This window comes from Camponotus vicinus, unplaced genomic scaffold (genome assembly GCF_025532165.1).
Source record: "Camponotus vicinus isolate PSW18456_S1 unplaced genomic scaffold, iyCamVici1.0 SCAF_6, whole genome shotgun sequence".
NCBI classification, from domain to species: domain Eukaryota; kingdom Metazoa; phylum Arthropoda; class Insecta; order Hymenoptera; family Formicidae; genus Camponotus; species Camponotus vicinus.
The window spans coordinates 7,575,294-7,600,260 of NW_028141978.1; the positions used below are offsets into that span (position 1 = coordinate 7,575,294).

At 25.9% G+C, this 24,967-nt stretch overlaps 2 protein-coding genes across 2 annotated transcripts; both read right to left on the minus strand.

Annotated features, from left to right (window-relative positions):
• Window positions 1–636: 636 nt before the first annotated feature.
• On the minus strand, window positions 637–7,036 carry LOC145973154 (aminopeptidase N-like). The gene is made up of 11 exons (XM_083102398.1): window positions 6,558–7,036; window positions 5,964–6,437; window positions 5,611–5,794; window positions 5,147–5,297; window positions 4,526–4,610; window positions 3,672–4,021; window positions 2,651–2,937; window positions 2,160–2,338; window positions 1,681–2,022; window positions 1,526–1,595; window positions 637–770 (listed from the first exon to the last, which is right to left on the minus strand). Exons 1-11 carry the CDS (start codon window positions 7,034–7,036, stop codon window positions 648–650), a joined length of 2,724 nt encoding a protein of 907 aa, XP_082958524.1. The 3' UTR covers window positions 637–647.
• A 3,020-nt stretch (window positions 7,037–10,056) lies between these two features.
• On the minus strand, window positions 10,057–21,912 carry LOC145972957 (aminopeptidase N-like). The gene is made up of 12 exons (XM_083102002.1): window positions 21,817–21,912; window positions 20,322–20,835; window positions 19,736–20,206; window positions 18,860–19,043; window positions 17,766–17,916; window positions 16,299–16,377; window positions 13,689–14,050; window positions 12,805–13,082; window positions 11,710–11,888; window positions 11,188–11,544; window positions 11,037–11,106; window positions 10,057–10,272 (listed from the first exon to the last, which is right to left on the minus strand). Exons 2-12 carry the CDS (start codon window positions 20,813–20,815, stop codon window positions 10,132–10,134), a joined length of 2,766 nt encoding a protein of 921 aa, XP_082958128.1. The 5' UTR covers window positions 20,816–20,835; window positions 21,817–21,912; the 3' UTR covers window positions 10,057–10,131.
• Between the last annotated feature and the right edge of the window lie 3,055 nt (window positions 21,913–24,967).

Sequence of the window (24,967 nt, forward strand, 5' to 3'; positions counted from 1 at the left end):
TTAAGCTTTTTATAATGTTAACACTTTCATATTATGTATAAACATACATGAATACAAATTCCATTCAAAGATTCGAAAAGCATAATTATTTATCTACTTCTCAGTTCAAATTAAAAACTGAAATAGTAAATATTAATAAGTCGCACTAATAAGTTTTATTTCTTATACATATTTCAAATTTAATACATATCTAATATTACGTGATTTTTGTATTTTAATATAATATATTTTAATATCTGTACATTTTAATATTTAATAGAAAGTTGTATATTTAAATAAAGTTAATATCATATATGTACACATATACATGTATGTATATACATATAAATACGTGTATATATATAACATGTGTGTATGTATATGTGTGTGCACATATATGATATGATAATTGTTGTAAGTATGTACAATAAGCATTACGTAAATATAATTAACATTCATCAATATTAAATGTACATTACAAAACCTAAAATAATGTTAGAATAGTTCACTTAATTAAAAACAATTAAAAAATTGTTAATTATTATTCGGAATTAGTGATTAATTAATGTATGTATATGTGTGTGTGTAATTTAATAAATTTGTATTATATCTCAAACATTCATGCTGTGTTTTCGAAGCAGTTCAACTCATTATAGATCTTTATGTTTTCAATCGATGAATAAAGATTCAAGAAAGTATCTCTGTCTTACGATTTCTGACCATCGTGTTATTAACTTGCGTTCAAGGATGGAACGAATTGGTTCTTCAACCTCATCAATGAAATGTTGTATCTAAAGAAAATTATTTGTTACATTATCAAGCAGAGTCTCATTATTATTAACATAAGTATAGAAGAATATACGCAGAAGATTATATATAAAATATATGTAACATGTACAAAGTGTTTTATGTTTATCAATTCTTATGCCATAAGGGCTAAAATTAAACATTTCTTGACAATAAACATATGTTCGCAAATTCATAATTTCAATATCATAGCAAATAAATGATACTTTCAGTCTAACGTCTTGATGAAGACAACGCTACTGCATGGTACGTGCATATTAGAGTCCTGCACCGGCGCGGCAGTAGGCTAATCGACTTATGGGACCTTTTTTTCTACTTGCTGAGCGGTAGAAGAAGTGCAAGAAATGTTTTTTTCATATTTTTACTTTAATTATTATTTTGTTTTATTTCAAAAAATATTTCAATAAATGCCCAAATTGATCTAATTCATCATTGCATATGTATACGACAGTGTCGGACCATGTTTCTGTTGATTCGATCAAACATCTAGCACCTCTATCAAGGCACTAAAATGTGCGAAAATATTATTTTTGTATTGTCGTGTTAAAGTTACGAATTTGCAAACATAAATATATTATCCAAAAGTACTCAATTTTAACACATCTATCTACCCGATAAGTGTTTATAACATCGACCTTGAAACATCATGTATTGTAAGAAATAAACGTTATAATAAATTTTTAACCAATAGATACATATATATATATATATATATATAAATTTGATTTATTAAGATTACCTCGACTATATCTCCCTTATAATACACATTGTTAATTATAACAGTTAATGCCACAATCTCATTGACATGCCTATAAAAACAAAACAGTACATACATAATTGATACAAATGAAGACTTTCGTAACTATGTATTTTTAGAAAATTATATCGTTATACCTGTAATTATATGTATTTTTTCTGAAAATATTTAATATGTCTTGAAGTATATACTTAGTATTTTTGGCAAGAGTAGAAAGAAAAATATTAGCAATTAAGGCTTCAGCTTGCTCTATCGATTTGGATAGATGATAAGGTGGTTGCTGAAAAATTGCTAATGTATTTGGTAATTTTATCTCTAAATAATTGATTCTAATTTCATGATTTTCAATATAAGCCAGGCATTCAAAAATTGTATGATCAATTTCTTTCACGTAAAAATTAAAAACTTTATCCCATGTATCACGATCTGCTGTTTTCAAACCATTACAGTATGTCCATCTTTTCCATCCAGGCGAAAGTCTACAGAAGAGAAGTAAGTTTTTTTAGCGGAATTGTTACATAAATAATTTTTGACGTAAGTGATAATTAATTTCTCAAACATATGCACAATATAAAAAATGTCCTTATAAAGAATAAAGTATAATAAGAAGAATTACTTGTTTTTGTTAGGATTTGTCAGATGCCATTGCAATTGTTGATTGGACTTTGTGCTGCACGTTATATCGTCTATAACACACTTCCACTTTGCGAGTTCTTGCTTTAAACATTTAATATGATCATCATTACTATCATCGTTAAATAGATTCCACTCTAAATCAAGCAGCTCTCGCAGTTTCTAAAATTTGATAAAAAATGTAAATTCGACAATATTATAGAAAAATAGCAACACGAAAAGTAAAAAATCTATAAAATGTAATTATTAAATTTAAGAAATTTAGGTATAAGCGTCTTTTGAAATTAGTTTTTGATTTTTGCTGAAAAAGTAACTATATAATTATTCATTTCTTAATTTTCATTTCTTCAATCCTTTACATGTATTTAATTTTTAAAAAATTAGTTCATTGTTATGACATGAAATCATTATTATGATATGCATTATGCATTGGCTTAATAGAAAATTTCTTTAAAAATTTATTATTGTGTTTACCTTCAATTGAGAGTAAAACAATTCTAATTGTAAGTATGACAATATATTCGACATAAATTCAAAAGCTTTGATCATAGGATACCATGCTATATAATCTTTTTCTTTTTGCAAATAAATAGCAAGTTCCCAAAATACAGAGAATTCAAGTTTCTTCTTTATCGCAAAATGAAATGCGTCATCGATAATTTGCGCTCGATTGAGAACATGTATATTTCTGTATTCTTTAGAATTCAAGTATCGCGCAATTTTTCGCCAATTCTCGACGTCATAACTGACGCGATAATATCCTATATAACAAATTATATAAAACTACATATTATATAAAACTATATATAAAATTATTTTTTTATAAATAAATAAATAAATATATATATATATATATATATATATATATATATATTTAATACATTACAATTACATACACATGTGTGCGTGCGTGCGCGCGCGCGGGTGTGCGTAATACAAGTTACCTCAAATTTTACTACAAAAATATTAGAATTTCATCAATTATAATATAGTTTATTTTAATTTCTTATCATAATATGTATTATTTTTTACAAATTGTATATATATATATATATATATATATATATATATATATTTGTAAAAAAATAATACATATTATGATGAGAAATTAAAATAAACTATATTATAATTGATGAAATTTTAATATTTTTGTAGTAAAATTTGAGGTAACTTGTATTACACACACCCGCGCGCGCGCGCACGCACGCACACATGTGTATGTATATGTATGCATATGCATATGCGTATGCGTATGCGTATGCATATGTGTATGTGTATGTGTACAGTACCCTGTATATATATATATATATTAGATTTGATAAGTTTCTTCGTTATTTTTAATTAAAATCTTGTATATCCAATAATTTTAATTCAATAATTTTAAAAAACTTTAAAATTTGTAAGAAATTTTATTTAAACTTAAATTGATTTAACAATAATCATAATATTGAAATTGATAATAAACATATAAATTTATCATATATTAAATTTTTACCAGCTTGTTGTAAGTTTAAAATAATCCATTCATATTGGTCAACAAAGAACTCAATTGTTGAATTCGAAGGTGTTAACCAAATATTTGACCAAGTTGTGGTAAAATTAGGGTTTAGCTCGGTAGTATAAGTAATAGGTATATAGTATTGTTTCTCATCCAATTGTGCTGATATAGTTACAATATTGCTGAAATAATTTCGCATCACCTCTAACACGGGGAAACATCTCTGCATGGCCCACGAATGTATCGTAGTTCTCATATTAAACTGATATTCGGAATCCCATTCATCTATGATACTTTGCATAGCATTCCATAAATTATCGGAAGATTTTCCTTCGAACTCAATGTAGCTATAAGATTTAACATGGTGGTAAATATTAATAATATTAATATATAAGAATGTTAAACACTATTAACATCATAAAAAAGAAAATAACAATTTATATAATTTATCTATTCGTATTTAAAATTAAAATATAAGTAACACAGAAATAGTTATGCTTCAAAATATAATTTTAATATGCATAGATAATGATTTTAATTTTTATTATAAAAATTAAATTTTTGTATTACCCGCATGCTAAAACTTGTTTCTCCAAAGTTCAGTTTGAATTATTTATAATTCGGAAACTATCATTTCTATCACATACTCACTATGAAAATCTCGAGTTGAAATTTACTTGAGAAAAATTCATAAATATATAATAACAGATTAAATGTGTGACTCTTCCGGTGTAAAAAATAACCACATTTTTTAAACCGATTTATAAAAGGATATATATTGTCAAACTTATTATATATTTAGATTTTATTTTTCTATACAATATATTATTACATTGCAATATAATACTCACTGAACGTTTAAATATATGTTGACAGCTTTTGAAAATTTGTCACAATGCGACAATATTCGTTCCAACATGCGCCATATAATAAAGCCTATGATTATTGAAATAAAAAAAAAATGATTTAATATATTTAAAATACTTTTATCACAATGTATGAATTTGTAAATATATTTAATTAAAACTAAATAACAAAGTTTGTGTAGTTAAATTTAAATGACAAAAGCTAAAAAAGTGTCAAATTGAGATTTCAATGATAAAATTAATTATAACAAATATATAGTGAATGATTAAATATATGTAAGAATAATAAAAAATTAAGTCATCATAAAAAATCGAAGAATCTTTATGTTCTTCTATGATATTTTACAATAGTAGATTGATATTTACAGTTATAATTTAAAAATTATATTATTATGTATAATTATATAAAAATTATACAAAAAAGAGAAGTTAGTTTTCAGTTTTACATATTTTCTTGACTGTCACTACAAGGAATATAACAAAATATGATAATAATAATAATAAAGTTAAATTATAAATAAATTTGTTTACAATTTACATTTTTAACTTTTCATGAAATTAACTTTCAGATGTTTAAAATTTATTTATTCAATGTTATTTACATACCTTTGAAATGAGAAAGAGAAGGAAATAAATAATTTTCCGGATAGTTGTTATATCCTACAGCAGAATTTATAACGATGAAAGAGTTTAAATCGAATAATTCGTGTTGAATTTGAACTACATGTAAATCCATCATCCTGGAACTTGGTAAAGCCTAAATGCAATTCAATATAATCAATCTATAATTAATCAAAAATAAAAAACATAGGGTATATATACAAATTGGTTTTATTAAGTGCTTCTGTTAAAAATAATGTTTGTCTTTTCCTCAATAATTTAAATATAAACATATTCTTTACTTTTTTTTAAATTGTAGAGTAATGAAAACTTAAAAAATTTTGTAGAATCATATTTTCTTATGTTTAAGAAATGTAAAAGGGGTGCTTTATACTAATATTTAAAAGTTTTCTACATTGTAAACTATTAATTGTTTTAATGTCGTAATCATGCATCAGAAATAAAGCAACCTTATCGATAATATATGCTTGGAAAAATATAGTAAAGCCTTCGTTTAACCATAGTTGAAACCAATAAGATGGACACAATAGATTGCCAATATATTTTTGTATCATCCTACGTGCTATTGAGGGTGCAATTATCATTTTGCGTGTGGTAGTATCCAATTCTTCATTGTACATGATATCTGTTTCTCTAAAAATCATTATACTAATATGTATGCTGTATGAATGTATGAAAAATTTTAGATATTAATATAAATTTGTATTTAAATACTATTATAATATTTAAATACTTTTATTAAAAAATTAACTTATTATATAATATATATCTATTTTTAATTATATGTGTGTATGTATATTACTTGTGAAAGACGAATCCCAAAACTTGTTGTTTGACTTCATCTTGTAAATTCGGGATTGCGACATGATTCACTTTGCTTTCAGATGAAATAAAGGTACATTCAAGGAATCTTTTTGAATTATGCCAATAATTTTCCAAGTACATAGTAACATTTTTAATAACATATATCGCAAATTTTACATCCGGTATCAATTGCGATTTACACCACAGGCTAATGGTATCGGTCAAGTTGTTCCGGTGAAAATCGGACACCACAAATGCTATATCATCTATGGAGATTAAAGCAGTGTTGGTAAAATATGTCCACACCATATCACCCTCTGCCGGTCTAGATTCTCGTAACGGCATATTCGAGAAAACTTTGTAGCTTTGATGATGCTTTATTGAAATATTAAAAGTAGTTCTTAATTCTGCTTTATTACAAAATGGAAGTATTTGCCGTATTTTTGTTTGGGTACCTATTGTAAATAACCACCTGCCACATTTTAACAACGGTATGCTTTAAATAATAGTTAATTTTAGACAATTATAAGCTTGGATTGCATAAATACATACAATTTGCTTTTTTTTATATTTCAATATATTTTTTACTTACTCTTCATTTCCGTCATCGTTTATGTACGAAGTTCCGAAAAAGTCTTCTATGATATTCATTGGAATTTCAACCCTTATGTGTAAATTGTATATTTCAGGCAACAAGACATTTTCGCAATTGGACACGACTATATTGTTTTCATCATAATAATTTGTTGATATGTTTTTACAAATCATTTCACTGTTATTGTGCGTTAATTTCAACGTCCTTACATTATTTATTGGGTCCAGCATATGAAAACTTATATTTTGTGTTGCATGAATAATATAAAAAGTAATTGTGCAGTCGCAAATGAAATAATCGTAAATTAATTTTAACTGCATATTATAATGTAATGGCAGTATATAATTTGATAATTTGTCGATTAATGCATTGCGTCGTGCGCTGTTGCTGTGTGATGTTTCATCAACAGGAATTATTATTGCCATTGTAGCAACGTATATTAGACTACTACTTAATAATAGTTTTATGAATATCATGTTAAATTTCACTGCGATATCTATAAAAACGTTTCCTTATTAGAAACAAGGTACATTTTTGTATGCAATTCAATTGACTTTGTGTGAAAAAGCCTTCAAGAGTATTTCTATTAATTTTCTTAAGAAAGTAAGATTAATATAAAGGAAGATAAAACAATACAATTTATTAATAAATGAAAGAAATCATTAATAAAAGGTAATTATAACTTTATGAAATGTTATATTAGATATTTTTCTTGAAAATGTATATGGGATAACATAAAGAACATATTTAGATAATTTCGAAAAGAACAAACAAAGTAAACATAATTTTTATTTGTTTATCTCAAGTTCAGTTTTATCTTTAAGATCTCTTCTAGTACAATTACATATTTCTGAGTTTTTCATATTGTAGCATTCTATATATGTATATAACAAGTTTTAAACCTTATATATATGTATATAACAAGTTATAAACCTTAATCTCTTCCTTACATATACTTGTTAAATTTATAGAAGCATTAAAATTTATGAGAAATGGAGGGATATTCTCAATATAGTTGGATATTATAAATGGATTGTATGTTTACTAACATGTTATCATCCAAGTTTATATGTCCCTCCTAATTTTAAGTAAGAGATGTATTAAAAACGAACGAACAATAAACATGTACCAAAATCAAATTTATTTGAAACTTAATTGCTATAACAATTCGGATCAAATATGAAAAAAATGCTAAAAAAACGATGTTGGTATATGTCATGTCATACTCACTTTTTTGAACAAAATATTAATCTACTGCTCATTCCTCATTCGCGTTCATTACATATTTAATTTAAGATATTCTATTTAAGTAACGATGGGGGAGAACATTGATTTTAGACAAAAATTAATAATTGTAAAAAGATATTTTAAAAACGAAATACAGATAATATTGAATATTTTTAATATAATTTTATAGCTATGGTATGTGTAAAATTACACACGCATATAATAATATTAAAGTCAATAAATACTTGGCTTAGATTTCATATTTTTTATATCAAAGTATGATTAAATGATGTTATTACAATATATCTTTAAATATCTTCTTATTAGCTACATTATTTACACAAGATATAAATAATAATTGCAATATAGAAATATGTCTTTCGAAAATTGAAAAGGAATGTCTCTTTTAAGAAACAAAATAGTTGCCTTATTATTCAACGTATTTTTGTATACATATATTCAAAGAAAAGGAAATTTATAAGTATTTTATTGTAAATTTATTTAAAGTCTTACCCTACTTGTTGAACCAGACATTTAAGTTAAGTTTAATTCCAAATCAACATTCAACAGCAATCTTACCGCTTCAAAAGACTATTATAAACTGACGGCACTGTCGACATACCTGATAGTAAATATACAAGATACATTGTGTGTGCGTCATGTAAATATTTTACACACACCTTGATTATATATGTGTGTGACATAGGAATAACATACTCATCGATAAAAATCAATATGTATATATTTGTTTTTGTATGCTGTCTTTTTGTATACATTGTATTTCATTTTGATATTTAAAGCTTTTATTTACAACGATCATTCTTTTGGAAAAACGTTCGCGAGATAAAATTAATAATTGCGAGATCGTATAAGCTCTATATATAAGATAAGAATATTCTGTATTTTATATTATATCTTTATTTTTTTAGAGAATTCAAGAATTTAATACAAAGTTTATGAATGTAAAATAAATAAAGAAGAGTTGTTCATTTCGTACCGTAAGAGTTGTCATTAAAATATCCGTGTCATTAAAATATTTTACACTATATTTCTTATTTGGACTAATTTGTACGCAAATTAATATATTTGATCATTTAATCGTTATAGAGATTGAAGATTCATTTTTTTATATAGAATTAATTCTACATTATTAATTGTAGAGATTAGGGATGGCATTTATCGTCATGCACAGTAGTCACAATCGATAGATTTATAAAATTTTATTATTGTAATTTTGAGTTCAAAATAAATCAACAATAAAAAAAAAGGAAGTGTTGTTTCTTCCCTGTGCTCCAACTACCGCGTTGTGGCTCTTATGTACTAATCTCGATTTAATTTTCTATTCCATGTTATTTCTTATTTTAATTTTATGGGCAATAAACGGGTCTGCAGAACGGCTGTTTATTTTGATGTTGTACTTGCTTGGCAGTGTTTCTTTATAGCAAAGAAAAAAGAAAAATTAAAGAAATCTTAATTTACATTTCTTCACTCCTTGTTGATAACTTCTCTATTTCAAAGATGTAAGGAATATTTGTCGTCTTTCAATTTGGTGCATTTTAATTGAAGATTAAAATTTATAGATTTAAAGAGCAAGAAACATTTTCTTTCTCAACAGATCATCAATATTTATAATGAATTAACCACACACAACTTTGAATTCGAATAAGTGTTACTGCTTTGGTCGATTATTGAAAAATACACGATAGATACAGTATTAATAACATATTTAATTGAGCTTTCTATATAGGGCTAAATACTTTCGTATTATATAAGCATAGATTAAGAAGAACATCATTTACAAAGATTATAAAGTGTAATTATTTATCTACTTCTTATTCTTGGATTAAATTAAATTAAAAATTATAATGGTAAATATTATATAATAACGAGTAACAAAAATATTAAGTTTTATATTTCATCTATATATTTTAAGTTTAATACACATATATGCTAAATTTAGTTAATACTGAATTTTAATATTAAGTAAAAGTATATATTTAAATATAATTAATTAATGTTATAAATATATACATATGTACATGTATATATATATATATATATATATATATATATATATATATTTATATGTATATACATTATATATACACACATATATGTATTTATAATAAATATTATATAAATATAATTAACTATATACAAATATTATATTACAAAAAAGCCAATATATGTAAAAATTACTTAAAATATAATTAAAAACAATTAAACAATTATTAAATTATATGAAAATAGTGATTAATTACGTCAATTCATATATGTTATCCAAAACAATTATGCTACATTTTTGGTTTCTAAACAATTCGACAAGCTATAGATATTTATATTTTTAGTAGATGAACAAAGATTGAAGAAATTCTGTCTGTCTGTGGATCTCCGACCAGCGTATGTGTATCTTGTGGGCAATAGCATATTGAGTTGCAAAGGGATACCGGGATCTTCTAATCTCATTTATGATGAATTTTCTTATCTAAAAAAGATTTTAATAATCGTCATCAATAAATGATTTTGTAATTGTCGCATTATCATACAGACAAAGTTTCATTATTGAGGGAATTATAGAACAAGGTATGTAGAAGATTGTGTATAAAATATATAACATATACAAATTGTGTGTTTTATTAGCTTACAAACTTCTATGGTAGGTATGGGAGCTAGTATTGAACATTTTTTCATAATAAACTTATGTTCGCAAATTCATAGTTCCAATGTGATAGCAAATAAAAAATAATATATTTTCAGTTTAGCGTCTTGATGAAGACAACCTATTGAACGCTACTGGTAGGTGCATAGCAGAGTCCTGCACGGGCTGATCAACATATGGGGCCTATTTTCCTATACTGATTGAACGTCAGAGGAAGTGAAATAGAAATGTTTTGTTATATTTTTATTTTAAGATTATTGTTTTGTTTTATTTCAAAAAATGTTTCAACAATTATCCAAAATGAGTTAATTTGTCGTATGCATGACAACATCGGACTATGTTTCTGTTGATTCTATCAAAAATCTAATCATCTCTAGCAAGGCTCTGAAAAATACGAAAGTATCATTTTTAGATTGTCGCGTTAAAATTATGAATTTGCGAACATAAATTTACTATCAAAAAGTTCAATCTTAGCACTTCTATCCAGCAGAAATGTGTGTAACATCGACCTTGAAACAATATATTGTGAAAAATATATTTTATAATAAAAATTTAATAATAAATCTAGAGCATTGATTCATTAAAATTACCTCGTCTAAGTGTCCCTTAGAATACACATTATTAATTATAACAGTTAATATCGCCATCTCATTGACTTTCCTATCAGAACAAAATAGTACATTTATAATACATATATACAATAAATTTTCGTATTTATGTATTTTTATGAAATATCGTTACCCGTAATAATATGTAAATTTTCTGAAATTATTTAATATGTCTTTAAGCATATATTTAGTATTTTTGGCAAGAGTAGAAAGAAAAATGTTAACAATTAAGGCTTCAGTTCGCTCTATCAATTTGGATTGATTATAAGATAGATTGGTCATAAAAATATGCCTAAATGTTTTAATACTAGCTGGTAATTTTTCCTCTAAATAATTGAATATGATTTGAAAACTTTCGCTGTTAGATAAACATTCTAAAATTGTGTAATCAATCTCTTTCATGGAAAAATTAAAAGTTCTATTCCATGTATTAAAACTTGATAGTTTCAAACCATTACAATATGTCCACCTCTTCCATCCGGGCGAAAGTCTACAAAAGAAAATCCAGAAAAGAAGTAAAAATATTCTAGCGAAATTGTGCTAATTGTTCTAGTGTTACATAAATAATTTTTGACGTAAAGTCATAACAAATTTCTCAAACATGCACATATAACAAATATCGCTATAAAGAATCAAGTATTTTAAGAAAAATTACTTGTTTTTGTTCAGATCTATCAGATGCCATTGCAATTGTTGATATGCTTTTACTCTACATAGGACATCATGCATAACACATTTCCATTTTGCGAGTTCTTGCTTTAAACATTCAGTATGATCATCATTGCTATCTTCGCTGAACAGATTCCATTCTAATTCAAGCGGCTTTTGCACTTCCTAAAAAAAAACATTTTTTATTTAGTTTTTTTCATATTATTTACAAGAACGAATATAACATATATGCAAATATATATGTATATATGTATTTTTATATATGTATTATATACCATATGTATATGTAATATATATATATATATATATGTAAATATGTATTTTTAGATAATTTTATCTTAATAAGTATATGAACCATTACAATTTTTAAATTTATCGATCATTTATTCGAATAATTGTTTACATATTTTATATCATCTAAATACATGCATTATTAACATGTATATATTGCTCTGTATACATTGATGTGCCGATCGATGAATTTGCTATATAATCCTCTTTTTCCACTGTTATATATCACACACAAATATGTTTTAAATGTTGCATATCACACAAAAATATCGGTTTTATAAATTTCAAATTTGTAAATTTTAATTTTTTATAGAACATATATTTACAAATAGATAAGTATGTGTTGTATAGAATGTGATAAAATTGAAAATGTAAATAAATTTCTATAAAATATTTTATAAAGTTTTTAATATCGCAAATATCTTATAACGGAAGAAAATTAATATAAAAAAATAATTGTAATTGTATTCTAATTTTCTAAAATTAAATATAAATTATACCATTTATATTATAAATTCCATAATATTAATATTACAGTAAAATAGCAATTCAAAAAGTTCAAAATTTAAAATGTAATTGTTAAAATTAAAAACATAAGTCTTTTGAAATTAAATTTTTGACTTTTTTTAGCGAAGGAAGAACTACATCATTAAGTTCATTTTTTTCAATTCTCTACATGAATCTAATGTTTAAAGAATTATTTCACTATCGGTATATCGATATATGAAATCACGATTACGATATGTATTATGCATTGGCATAATAGAAAATTTCTTGATTTTGTGTTTACCTTGAATTCAGGATGAAAGTCTAAGAATGCGACAATATTCGACATAAATTCAAAAGCTTTGATCATAGGATACCATGCTATATAATCTTCCTCTTTTCGCAAATAAATAGCAAGTTCCCAAAATACGGAGAATTCAAGTTTCTTCTCTATCGCAAAATGGAATGCGTCATCGATAATTTGCGCTCGATTGAGAACATGTATATTTCTGTATTCTTCAGAATTTAAGTATCGCGCAATTTTTCGCCAATTCTCGGTATCATAATTGACACGAAAGTATCCTATTATAATACAAATTGCTTTGTAGATTATTAGATATTTTAAAATTACATATATTGATTCAACATATTTCGAGATTTTAAAAATATTTCGATATTAAATGTATTATTATATGGTATTTAAAGATGTTTGTATTTTCTATTTGTGTGTGTGTGTGTTAGATTTGATATGTTTGTTCGTTATTTTTAATTAAAACCTTATATATAATAATGATAATTAAATGATTTTGAAAAACTTTAACGTGTAAGAAATTTTAAACTTAAGTTGATTTGACTGCAATCACAAATTGAATCACAAAAAGCAATCACAAAATGTTGAAATTGTACACAATTATACACAATAAATGATAAATAATGAAAGTATTGATAAAATAATCAAAAAATTGTAAGATAGTCGAAAAATAAATGTTTTACGAAATATTTTTTATGATTTATGTAAAATTTTGTCGATATATATATATATATATCGATTCCTCACAATATTCCGTAAAAAATTATAAGAATAAGGTAGCCAAAAATTGAATAATTTATGTGATATATTAAATTGATAATATATATTGATATATATATATAGGCAAATCAAATATAAATTTAACATTCAATTTTTACCAGCTTGTTGTAAATTTAAAATGATCCATTGATTTTTCTCAAGAAAGAGTTCAATTTTTGAGTTCGATGGTGTTAACCAAATATTTGACCAAGTTGTGGTAAAATTAGGGTTTTGCTCGGTAGTATAAGTAATAGGTATATAATATTGTTTCTCATCCAACTTGTTGTGAAATTGTGCTGATATAGTTACACTATTATTAGAATAATTTCGCATCACCTCCAACACGGGGAAACATCTTTGCATGGCCCACGAATATACCGTGTTTTTTATATTAAACTGATATTCGGAATCTAATTTATCTATAATACTTTGCATAGCGTTCCATAAATTATCGGAGGTTGTTTCCATAGGCTCAGCATATCTGTAAGTTTTAATATTGTCGCAATAATGTTAAACATTGTGTATAATTTATGAGTATCATAGAAAAAATTATAATCGATTAATGTATTTTAATAACTCCTATAGATAGTTATAATTCCCAGATATATAGAAATTTTTAAATTTTAATATAATTTTATATATATACAGACACATATACACATAAACACACACACACACACACACACACACACATATATATATATATATATATATACACAGGGTGGCCCACGTAAAGTGTTACAAATTTATATCTCGGAAACGAAGCAATTTAGAGAAAAATGTTTCAGACAAAAGTTGTATGGTTTCAAGGGGGACATAAGATGGTGCCATTAGTTTGATCTCGAAGAGTCACCTGAAGGTCACGTGAAGGTCACCTCCAACTTTTTAAATGGGACATCCTATATTCTTTTACATATTCTTGTAACATATCTCGGAGCTCTCCAAAATACTATAATTAAGTTAGTTTTTATTAAGTACTTTCCAAGTTATGAGGCTTGAAATCATTTCTTAATTTTACATAAACCGTAAAATATCTTGTAAAATATTCATTTTTCGATTATCTTAGTACTTTTATGTACAAAATAATAAGAGGAATCAATTGGTGTAAAGAAAACACATAATTGTTTAAAAAAAAAATGTAATTGTTAATTGCAAATTACATTTTTCCTTTCGAAACAATTGTGTTTTTTTTACACCAATTGATTCCTCTTATTATTTTGTATATAAAAGTATTAAGGTAAGATAATAAAAAAATGAATATCTTACAAAATATTTTACGGTTTATGTAAAATTAAGAAATGATTTCAAGCCTCATAACTCGGAAAGTACTTAATGAAAACTAACTTAATTATAGTGTTTTGGAAAGCCCTCGAGATGAGCTACAAGAATATGCAAAAGCATATAGGGTATCCCATTTAAAAAGTTGGAGGTGACCTTCACGTGACCTTTAGATGACTCTTCAAGGTCAAACTAGTGGCACCATCTTATGTCCCCCTTGAAACCATACAACTTTTGTCTGAAACATTTTTCTCTAAATTGCTTCGTTTCCGAGATATAAATTTGTAACACTTTACGTGGGCCACCCTGTATATACAGGGTGTTTCCGGATATTTGCGACAAACTTAAAGGGGTTGTATCGGGGGCAAGAAATACACAACCGTAAATGTTCATCACAGCCTGGCGCTTTAAGGAGGCATCGCCGGACACGGGTTGCTTAACAAAAATTGTTCCATTTATCGAGATCTATTACCCCTTTAAGTTTGTCGCAAATGTCCGGAAACACCCTGTATACATATATACAGGGTGTCCCAGACCACCCGTACACACCTTTTAAAATGAAAATAAATGGCTTTTATCAAAAATCGTGAACAATTTTTAAGTAAATCGCGTACGCTCTATCAAATTGTGATATTTTCAACTTTTGATTCCGACCGGAAATACGCCATCCGGATCGGAAGTTGAATTTTTTTAGGGGAACATGGTACTTTTTATTACAGATTCGAATTGTGCGTGAAAAAATAAGAAACATTTGTATCAAACGTTTTTCCTGAAAGTGACTCTGTCAATCTTTAAATTTGAAGTTCATTATTTCATCACAGTTACTTTCAAGGTCAATTTTAAGATCTCGTTGATTACGTTAATTGCAAATTACATATTTTTTCTTCGAAACAACTATGTGTTTTCTTTACACCAATTGATTCCTCTCATTATTTTGTACATAAAAGTATTAAGGTAAGATAATCGAAAAATGAATATTTTACAAGATATTTCACGGTTTATGTAAAATTAAGAAATTATTTCAAGCCTTATAACTCAAAAAGTACTTGAGGAAAAGATATTTTATTATACTGTTTTGGAAAGCCCTCGAGATGAGCTACAAGAATATGTAATAAAAAATTGGGGTTCCATTTAAGAAATTGACGGTGATCTTCACGTGACCTTCAAATGACTCTCTAAGGTCAAATAATTGCCACCATCTGATGGCCGCCTTCAAGCCATACAACTTTTGTTTCAAACATTTTTTTATTTAATGCACCGTTTCGGGGATTGAGCGTATTATTTAAAATGGGACACCCTGTATGTATATATATATATATATATATATATATATATATATATATATATATATATCTTTTAAACGATAAAATAAGGAAATATATTGTCAAACTTATATATTTCGGTTTCCTCTTTTGCTACAACATTATTATATTATAATATATTATACTCACTGATTTAAATATATGTTGATAGCTTTTGAAAATATACTAGGCGACAATGTTCGTTCTAACATGAGCCATATGATGGAGCCTACAATGATACAAATACAAAAATTATTTATAATATATTTAAAATGCTTCTATTGTGCATTTCTTACAAGTTCGTTACATAAATAAATTTGAAATTAAAATTAAGTAACAAAGTTTGCGTATTTAAATCTATCTAACAAAAGTTAAAAAAATGTTAAGTATATTCCAATGAAAAACAAGCAAAAATATAATAATTATAACAGATAAAAAGTATAAACGATTAAATAAATTTGATAAATTTTATTTATCTGAAATTCTTTTTGATGATAGTAGTAATAACATCACATTAAAAAAATTTAAAAGATATAAGAAAGAAGAGAGGTAAACAATACATATAACAAGATAAAAATAAATAAAATACGAAAGGTGAAAACACACATAAAAAAAATATGTGATAATAATTTTTAATTATTTTGTTTATACAATTTAACTATCGAATCGACTGTTTCTTAAAGGGAATGAGCTGGAATAAAATAATCAATCTTATCTGCATAGCTGTTTGCTGACAAATGATTAATAGACGTATATTTACCATACAGATTTCGATGAAACTTACATGAAAAAGCAATCTCTCCTGAAATGCTTTCTCGGTATGTACAAATTGAGTAACATTAAGATCAAAGCAGTCATTTACAACTTTATGTAAAAATGTGAGATCAAGAAGAAAGTCTCCTATTACTCAGAGATAATAGGTTCAATTCATTCATTATAGGCACATAATATATGACAAATGCAATAATGCCCATGGGCTTACTTAGAAGAAAACAGATCTTACGCAATAATGTTGAATACATTTTACCAAAATACTATGACTGCTCTGATATCACGTAACAGAAGCAAATTTCAAATGAGGACGAACTAACGCCCAATATAACGATTTAATAGTATTGATATTAATAAACTATTACTATTTACTATATTTATTACTATATTTACTATATACTATTACTATTTACTATTTACTATATATTTTAACTATTTACACACTCGAAAAATGAAGCCTATAGTTTTTGGAATACAGTATTTATTACTGAATAGGTCTATCAATTGATTAATCTGTTTGTGAATAAATATATTTAAATTTAATAAGTTTGATTATAAAAAATCAGTAATATTCATATCTTTTCATATTTTTTTGCAGTTGTAAAATAACATGTGCAGTTATAATTGAAAACTATACAGAAATTAAGTTTTGATATTTTTTTCTTTTTGTCATAGTAAGAATTAATTTGTAATAAAATATTATAATAAAATTGTAATAAATAAATAAATTGTGAATTACAAATAAATTGATTTATAATTGATTTTTCTGATTTCTTTATGATATTGATATTTGAGAATTGTAGTTTATTTATTTATTTATTTATACAATGTTATATATGTGCATACCTTTGACATGAGAAAGAAAAGTATATATATAATTTTCATGATAGGCGTCATATTCTATAACAGAGCTTATACTGATATAAGTATTCAGATCAAATAATTCATGCTGAACTTGAACTATAAACAAATCGATCACCCGAAAATCTGGCATAATCTAAAAATAGAATTAGAATATAAAATTAATCGAAAAAAAACTCGTCACACATGTGAACAATCATAAAATTAATCGCTGCTAGACAACATAATTTGTAATATTTTGCATATTATAAAGTTGGAAATTATAGCAAAATATATTTTTATATTTAATATGTGCTATGATTTATGAGATTAAATGTTATAATTACATTAGAAATATATTTATATAATTAATTTATTTTGTTAAACGATTGTAGGTTAAAAGTTCTTTCTTAATAATTGTAATATTTAAAGATTAAAAGACTTTATATGTACAATATCCACAATATGAATAACACAAATTTCGCAGCAAATAAAAGCCACACGTGATAGTTTCTTAGATTAATCGAAAATTAATTTCCGATGAAACTGATTAATTATATACGGAGTATAAATTCTTCTTGATCCATATACTAAATATATAATTATAAATCTCAATTCGAGTTTTTTAATAAATCCCTTTTTACTTCTCTGAAGAAGCGTCGAATGAAAAATGTCGGGGCGAAGTCGCTGGATCGAGACTCGAATCCGAGCATTTCGCATGCCGCACGATTGCTCTTACCATTAAGCTATTTAGACCCTACTTCTCATTTTGTCTACAAATATTTATTACTAATAACGCCATGTTTCAGCCAGGCATATGACACACTATTATTTGCGTCTGGCTCTTATTTATCGTAAAATTCAAGTTTGTGTTACTAATTTTAATTTTAAACATGTTATTGTCTTATTAAATTTCCCTAAATGCATTTATAAGAATTTACGAGACTCGTGTTAGTATAATTATCAATTGAAAAAATATCAAAAGAGGATTTACACAACTATTTAAGAATTTACTGTATACATTATTGTATTTTATTAATTATTTCTGTGTATTCTCAAAATGACTGTGTTTTCAAAAATAAAATTAGAGATAAATCTACCTCATTGATAATATATGCTTGGAAAAACATAATAAAGCCTTCATTTAACCATAGTTGAAACCAATAAGATGGACACAATAGATTGCCTATATATTTTTGTATCATCCTACGTGCTATTGAGGGTGCAATTATCATTTTGCGTGCGGTAGTATCCAATTCTTCGTTATACATGATATCTGTTTCTCTGAAAATCATTATACTAATATGTATGCTGTATGAATGTATAAAAAATCTTGGATATTAATATAAATTTTTATTTAAATATTTTAAATTATTACATATTTTACATATACCTATTTTTAATTATACAGGGTGTATCCTAAAAAGTGAGAAGTATTGCAATGGTGAATTCAGGACACAAAAATAAGAGAAAAAGTTCATATAAACATATGTCCGATATGATCTTGTTTTCAAGTTATAGCTTTTTTTATTTTTCAAAGAATTAAGATAGTTAAGGTAAAAGTGCTCAAAATGATTATCTCTAACTTGAATACAGGCTTCAACACGTCTCATCATAGATTGTCTGACTTTTTCAAAAATTCCGGGTATTGCTCGAATTTCTCGACAACCATCTTCAACACGTTGACGAAGTATCTCGACGTTGTCAATAAATGTTTTGTAAACAATGGATTTTAGATGCCCCCATAAGTAATAATCGAGTGGATTCAGGTCTGGAGAGCGAGCTGACCAGGCAATAGGACCAGCGCACCGATATTCAAGTATGCTATCTTAACTCTATTGGAAAATGAAACAGGCTGTAACTCGGAAACAAGGTCAAATCGGACATATGTTTATATAAACTTTTTCTCTTATTTTTGTGTCCTGAATCCATCATTGCAATACTTCCCACTTTTTAGGATACACTCTATATATTACCTGTAAAAGACAAATCCCAAAATATTTGATTTAACTTCATCTTGTAAATTCGGGATTGCGATATGATCCACTTTGCTCTCAGATAAAACAGTAGTCCACTCAAGGAATCTCTTTGAATTATTCCAATAATTTCCAAAGTACATAGTAATATTTTCAATAATATATGACGCAAATTTTACATATGGTATCAATTGCGGTCTGCACCACATGCTAATGGTATCATTCAAACTGATCCGATGAAAATGAAACACCACAAATGCTATATTATCTAAAGAATTCAAAACAGTTTTGTTAAAATGTGTCCATGTTTCATCGTACAACGGTTCAGATCCTCGTATCGGCATATTCGACAAAGCTTCGTAACTTCGATAATGCTTTATAGAAATATCAAAAGTAATTCTTAATTCTGGCTTGTTCCAAAACGGAAATATTTGCTGTTTTCTTGTTTGAATACCTGTTGTGATTAACCACCTGCCACATTTTAACAATATGCTTTAAATAATGACTAATTTTAGATAATTGTAAGCGTAAAATGCAAAAATATGTACAATTTGTTTTTGATATTTCAATATATTCTTCTACTTACTCTTTATGTCCATTTTCGTTTATGTACGGAATTCCGAAAGACTCTTTTACTATATTAATCGGAATTTCGAACCGTATATGCAGATTGTATATTCCTGGCAATATGGTAGCATTGAAATGGCAGAGGACAATATTGGTTTTATAATTACTCTGTCTCATTACATATTCATAAATCTTTCCACTTTGAGTTTGTTTTAATATCAATTCCATAAATGGCATCGATTTTATTATTGAATTCGATAGATGAAAATTTATATGTTGTGTTGCATATATGATATAAATCGTGATTACATATTCACCCACGAAGTCATAGTGGACGAAACTTAACTTTATGTTATAATGCAATGGAAATATATTGTCTGACAAATTGTAATTTAATGCATTGCACTGCACGATATCCGATTTTTTATCGGTAGGATTCCCCATCGCTATTGTGTGTATGTTTGTAGCAATATATATTATACTACTACTCAATAATAGTTTTAATAATCTCATGATAAATTTCTTTCAGGTATCTACAAATAATTTCCGTTATTAGAAACATAATATATGCAAACATAATGCAAATACAAATATGATAAAATTTAAAAATATAAAACTTATTAAAGAACGTAATTTAGGTAATTCTAAAAAGGGGAAAACATATTAATCATAATTTTTATTTCTCTGAAATTCAATTATTTTTAAGATTTCTTCTTACATATTTTTATGTTTTGCGTTTTATGGCAACTAACTTCTGTACGTGATTTCTGTACTTCGTATATTTACTAACATGTTACTTTCGAAGTGTGTTCGTTCCTTTCAATCTTAAGAGGGTGATGTATATTTAAAATCGAACGAACAATAAATTTCCAACCGATATTAAATTTATTAAAAATTTTGTTGATATAATTATTCGGATCAAACTTTTAAGATAAAAATGTTAAAAATAATTTTGTTAGCATTTGTCATGGAATAAATTTATTGGAATAAAATATTAATCTATTGCATTCTTTATTCTTGTTCGTTACATATATTCAACTTATCATATTATATTTATGTAACTTTTCTTTACAGAATATTTATTCTTTAGGGAACATTTATTATTAACTTTAGAGAATATATATTCTAAATATTTATTTAAAAAATTTTGTTTCAAAACAAAATATAAATAATATTAAATATTTTTGAGATAATTTTATAGTTACGATGCAAAATTAAGCATACACATAATTTGTAATGTCAAAAAAATTGTCTGGATTTTATATTTTCCATATGTCAAGATTATCAAGTTATGCTATTACAATACATCTAAATGTCTTTATTTAACAACAATATATGTAGAAGATGAAAAAAGTACTTGTAATAAAGAAGTATATTTATTTGAAAATTGAAGAAAAATGCCTCTTTTAAGAAACAAAATAGTTGCCTGTTATTCCATACATCCGTGTATGCATATATTCAAAGAAAAATAGATAAAAATAAATATTTTATAGTATATTTATTTAATGTTTTACCTTATTTGTTAAACTAGCCACTGGCTTAGTTCCAAATGTGTGAAAATTCAATCGCGATTATACCACTTCAAGATAATGTTATAAACTGACGGCCTGACGGCGCCGTCGGCATACCTATAATAAAGTATGTATGGTACGTGCCATGTAAATATCATCTTTTGAGTATACATGACAAAAGAATATCTAGTTTTCATCGATAGGAATCAATATGTATATATTTATAATATATTTGTATCTCGTTTTCATTTATAAAGCTTTTATTTAAAACAATTTTGCTTGAAAAAAATTTGAGAAAATTAATTGGAAATGTCAATAAAACATAAAATATCTGAAGTGATACGATAAATATATAATTTTCCCGTACTTATTTCACATGTATAATAAATCATTGCAAAAAGACAATTCTTTAAAAAAAATAAAAAATATAGAATATTTTTTTGTCTTATACACAAAATACAATTCTTATTTTTTTTAATTTTAATCAATTATTTTTTTAATTATTTAAAAATTTAATTAATAATACATGTATAGAATTTGTTAAATTAGTCACTGATTTTTTTAAACAATTTATAATTAAGATTCAAAAAATATAGATGTTGCAAAATATTTTAAATATCTCTTCTTTTATATAAAATATAAAGAATTCATATGTTCTATTCTAATATAGTCAACATTATTTATATATTTTTATTATAATTTTCATACTAGCATAATATTTTTATGCTTAATACTTTATATAATACAATGTACTAAATTATACAATTTAATATAATTACAAAGTAATATTATTATTAATAAATAGATTGTATGCAACTGCAAACTGTTTTTTAGTTTCTAATCATTTCCAATCACCATTAATTCTTATCCAATATAGTCTCTTCTTCGGATCCTTGGATTATTATGGTTTATTGTATTCCTTTGTGTTAACATCATAAAAATTACCATCACTTGTCATGCTTAATCCTTCCTACGGAATCCATCGGAATACTTTCTATGGACGTTTATTCTTAGGTATAGATATCCAAATCACTGTAGTTGCCTTTTTCTATTTTCTCGATTGTTGACCCTCTTTTTTCATTTTATTTAAAAATATTAATATAATTAATATAACAAATATTTATATAATCTTGGTATCTCTCTTAGTCTTCTCCTTGGACCTGTCCGGCATGGATGATCCTATTAGTAACTACGCTCGGTATTCATAATTCACTTTTATATTTAAGATCATACTTAAAATTATCTTAAATATAAGAAAAGTCTATATGAATATCGGCGTATGTTACCGCCGACTATCAGGTTCATTAGAGTACTCAAACCTCCTCACCCAGCAAATGCCTTCCTTAACCCATTAGCGCCTGAACGGACATTTTTCGGTACCAAAGTTCAGAGAGTCACTGTACGATGCATTTGATCGAAAAAAATTTTGGAATCACTGTTCCCTATGTTTTGAAGGTTGCTCTTTCGAATGGTGGTGGTTAGAAGATCCTAAAATGAGTTTTTTTATGGAAAAATAGTAAATTAAAAAAAAAACAGAAATTTTTTGATGAAATTTTTTTTTGAGGTAATTTTTTTTTGCATTTGCATTTTTCTACATACTTAAGACCGATAAATATCGCGTCCATGACACCAAAACTAAAAGTTATTGGCTATACATAATTAAAAAAAATTTTTTATTTAGACAAAATGGCGTCCGAAACAACAAATTTTAGTTTTAAACTTCAGTAATTTTTTTCTCGATAACTATGGACTTGAGGAAAAATTTTCTAAGAACAAAAAAGTCTTAATATTAGTCAAAGAATACCCTCAAATTTTTTCAGGACCGTAAAAGAAAATTTTTGATTTTCCAGAAAATGGGAAAATTGAAATTTTCGAAAAATAGTTTAAAAAATCTGAAAAAATTTGAGGGTATTCTTTGACTAATATTAAGACTTTTTTGTTTCTAGAATATTTTTCCTTAAGCCGATAGTTATCGAGAAAAAAATTGCTGAACTGTTTTTGAGGTCACTGATCACAAATTCAACATTTTTATTGTATAATTAGTTCCAAAGAGATTTTTTAAATGAATCAGTAATGTAATATTTTTCAAATTTTTCTCGAATTAAAATGCAATCAGATTGAATTATACATATATTACATAGAAATATTAACCATATATCAATACTTCACATTGTTTGCATCAATAAATCATATTACTTCGAGAGTTCACTGTATTACTGAAGAAGCTTTCTATGATAGTAATTCGTGAGTAGTTATTTCTCTAATCTCTCTAAAAGTAATCCAAAAAGAGTATAATTATTTGATTACTACTGTCATTTGGTTATTTACTCTTTGACATGTCACATCCACCTCAACGGAAAAAACAAAAACTAGTTCGAGAAGAACTCATTGAACTGGAAGAAAATGAAAATGGCACTTCGAAGGCTATTTTCATTCCTTGTTTGAATGATTCTGGATCTTCTGATTCAGATTCTGAATCTGATACGGAATCAGGCGCTTCCTCAAGTGGCATCAAAAATATTCCAAAAATGTCCTATAGACAGGTACGAAATAGTTATGAGGAAAATCAGACAAAATTAGCCCCAAATCACGATTACAAATGGGTAATGGGAGAAAGGCAATATTATGAAATACCCAAAAATGATATTCTACTTTCTGATAAAACAAAAAAATTTTTGAAAAATTTGTCATCAGTTCAGTTTGTTTGAGTTATTTTTTTCTAGCGGTATAAAAAAATATATTATAGAAAATACAAATTCCAATGGGTATCAGCTAACTGCTAATGAATTGGATATTTTTTTGGGAATAATCATTACAACAATATTTAATGAACGTAAATCGCAAAGAGATTATTGGTCTTGTTTTATCAGAAAGTAGAATATCATTTTTGGGTATTTCATAATATTGCCTTTCTCCCATTACCCATTTGTAATCGTGATTTGGCGCTAATTTTGTCTGATTTTCCTCATAACTATTTCGTACCTGTCTATAGGACATTTTTGGAATATTTTTGATGCCACTTGAGGAAGCGCCTGATTCCGTATCAGATTCAGAATCTGAATCAGAAGATCCAGAATCATTCAAACAAGGAATGAAAATAGCCTTCGAAGTGCCATTTTCATTTTCTTCCAGTTCAATGAGTTCTTCTCGAACT

Bases quoted from the DNA above. Each gene is read 5' to 3' on its own strand.
- LOC145973154 (XM_083102398.1), bottom strand. From the start codon at position 7,036: ATGATATTCATAAAACTATTATTAAGTAGTAGTCTAATATACGTTGCT. The intron at 4,022-4,525 runs GTGAGTATTATA...TAAATCTTATAG, and splicing joins AACATATATTTAAACGTTCA to CTACATTGAGTTCGAAGGAA. The intron at 2,339-2,650 runs GTAAACACAATA...ATCAAATTTTAG, and splicing joins TGTTTTACTCTCAATTGAAG to AAACTGCGAGAGCTGCTTGA.
- LOC145972957 (XM_083102002.1), bottom strand. From the start codon at position 20,815: ATGAGATTATTAAAACTATTATTGAGTAGTAGTATAATATATATTGCT. The intron at 20,207-20,321 runs GTAAGTAGAAGA...AAAATGTGGCAG, and splicing joins AACGAAAATGGACATAAAGA to GTGGTTAATCACAACAGGTA. The intron at 19,044-19,735 runs GTAATATATAGA...AATGATTTTCAG, and splicing joins TTGGGATTTGTCTTTTACAG to AGAAACAGATATCATGTATA.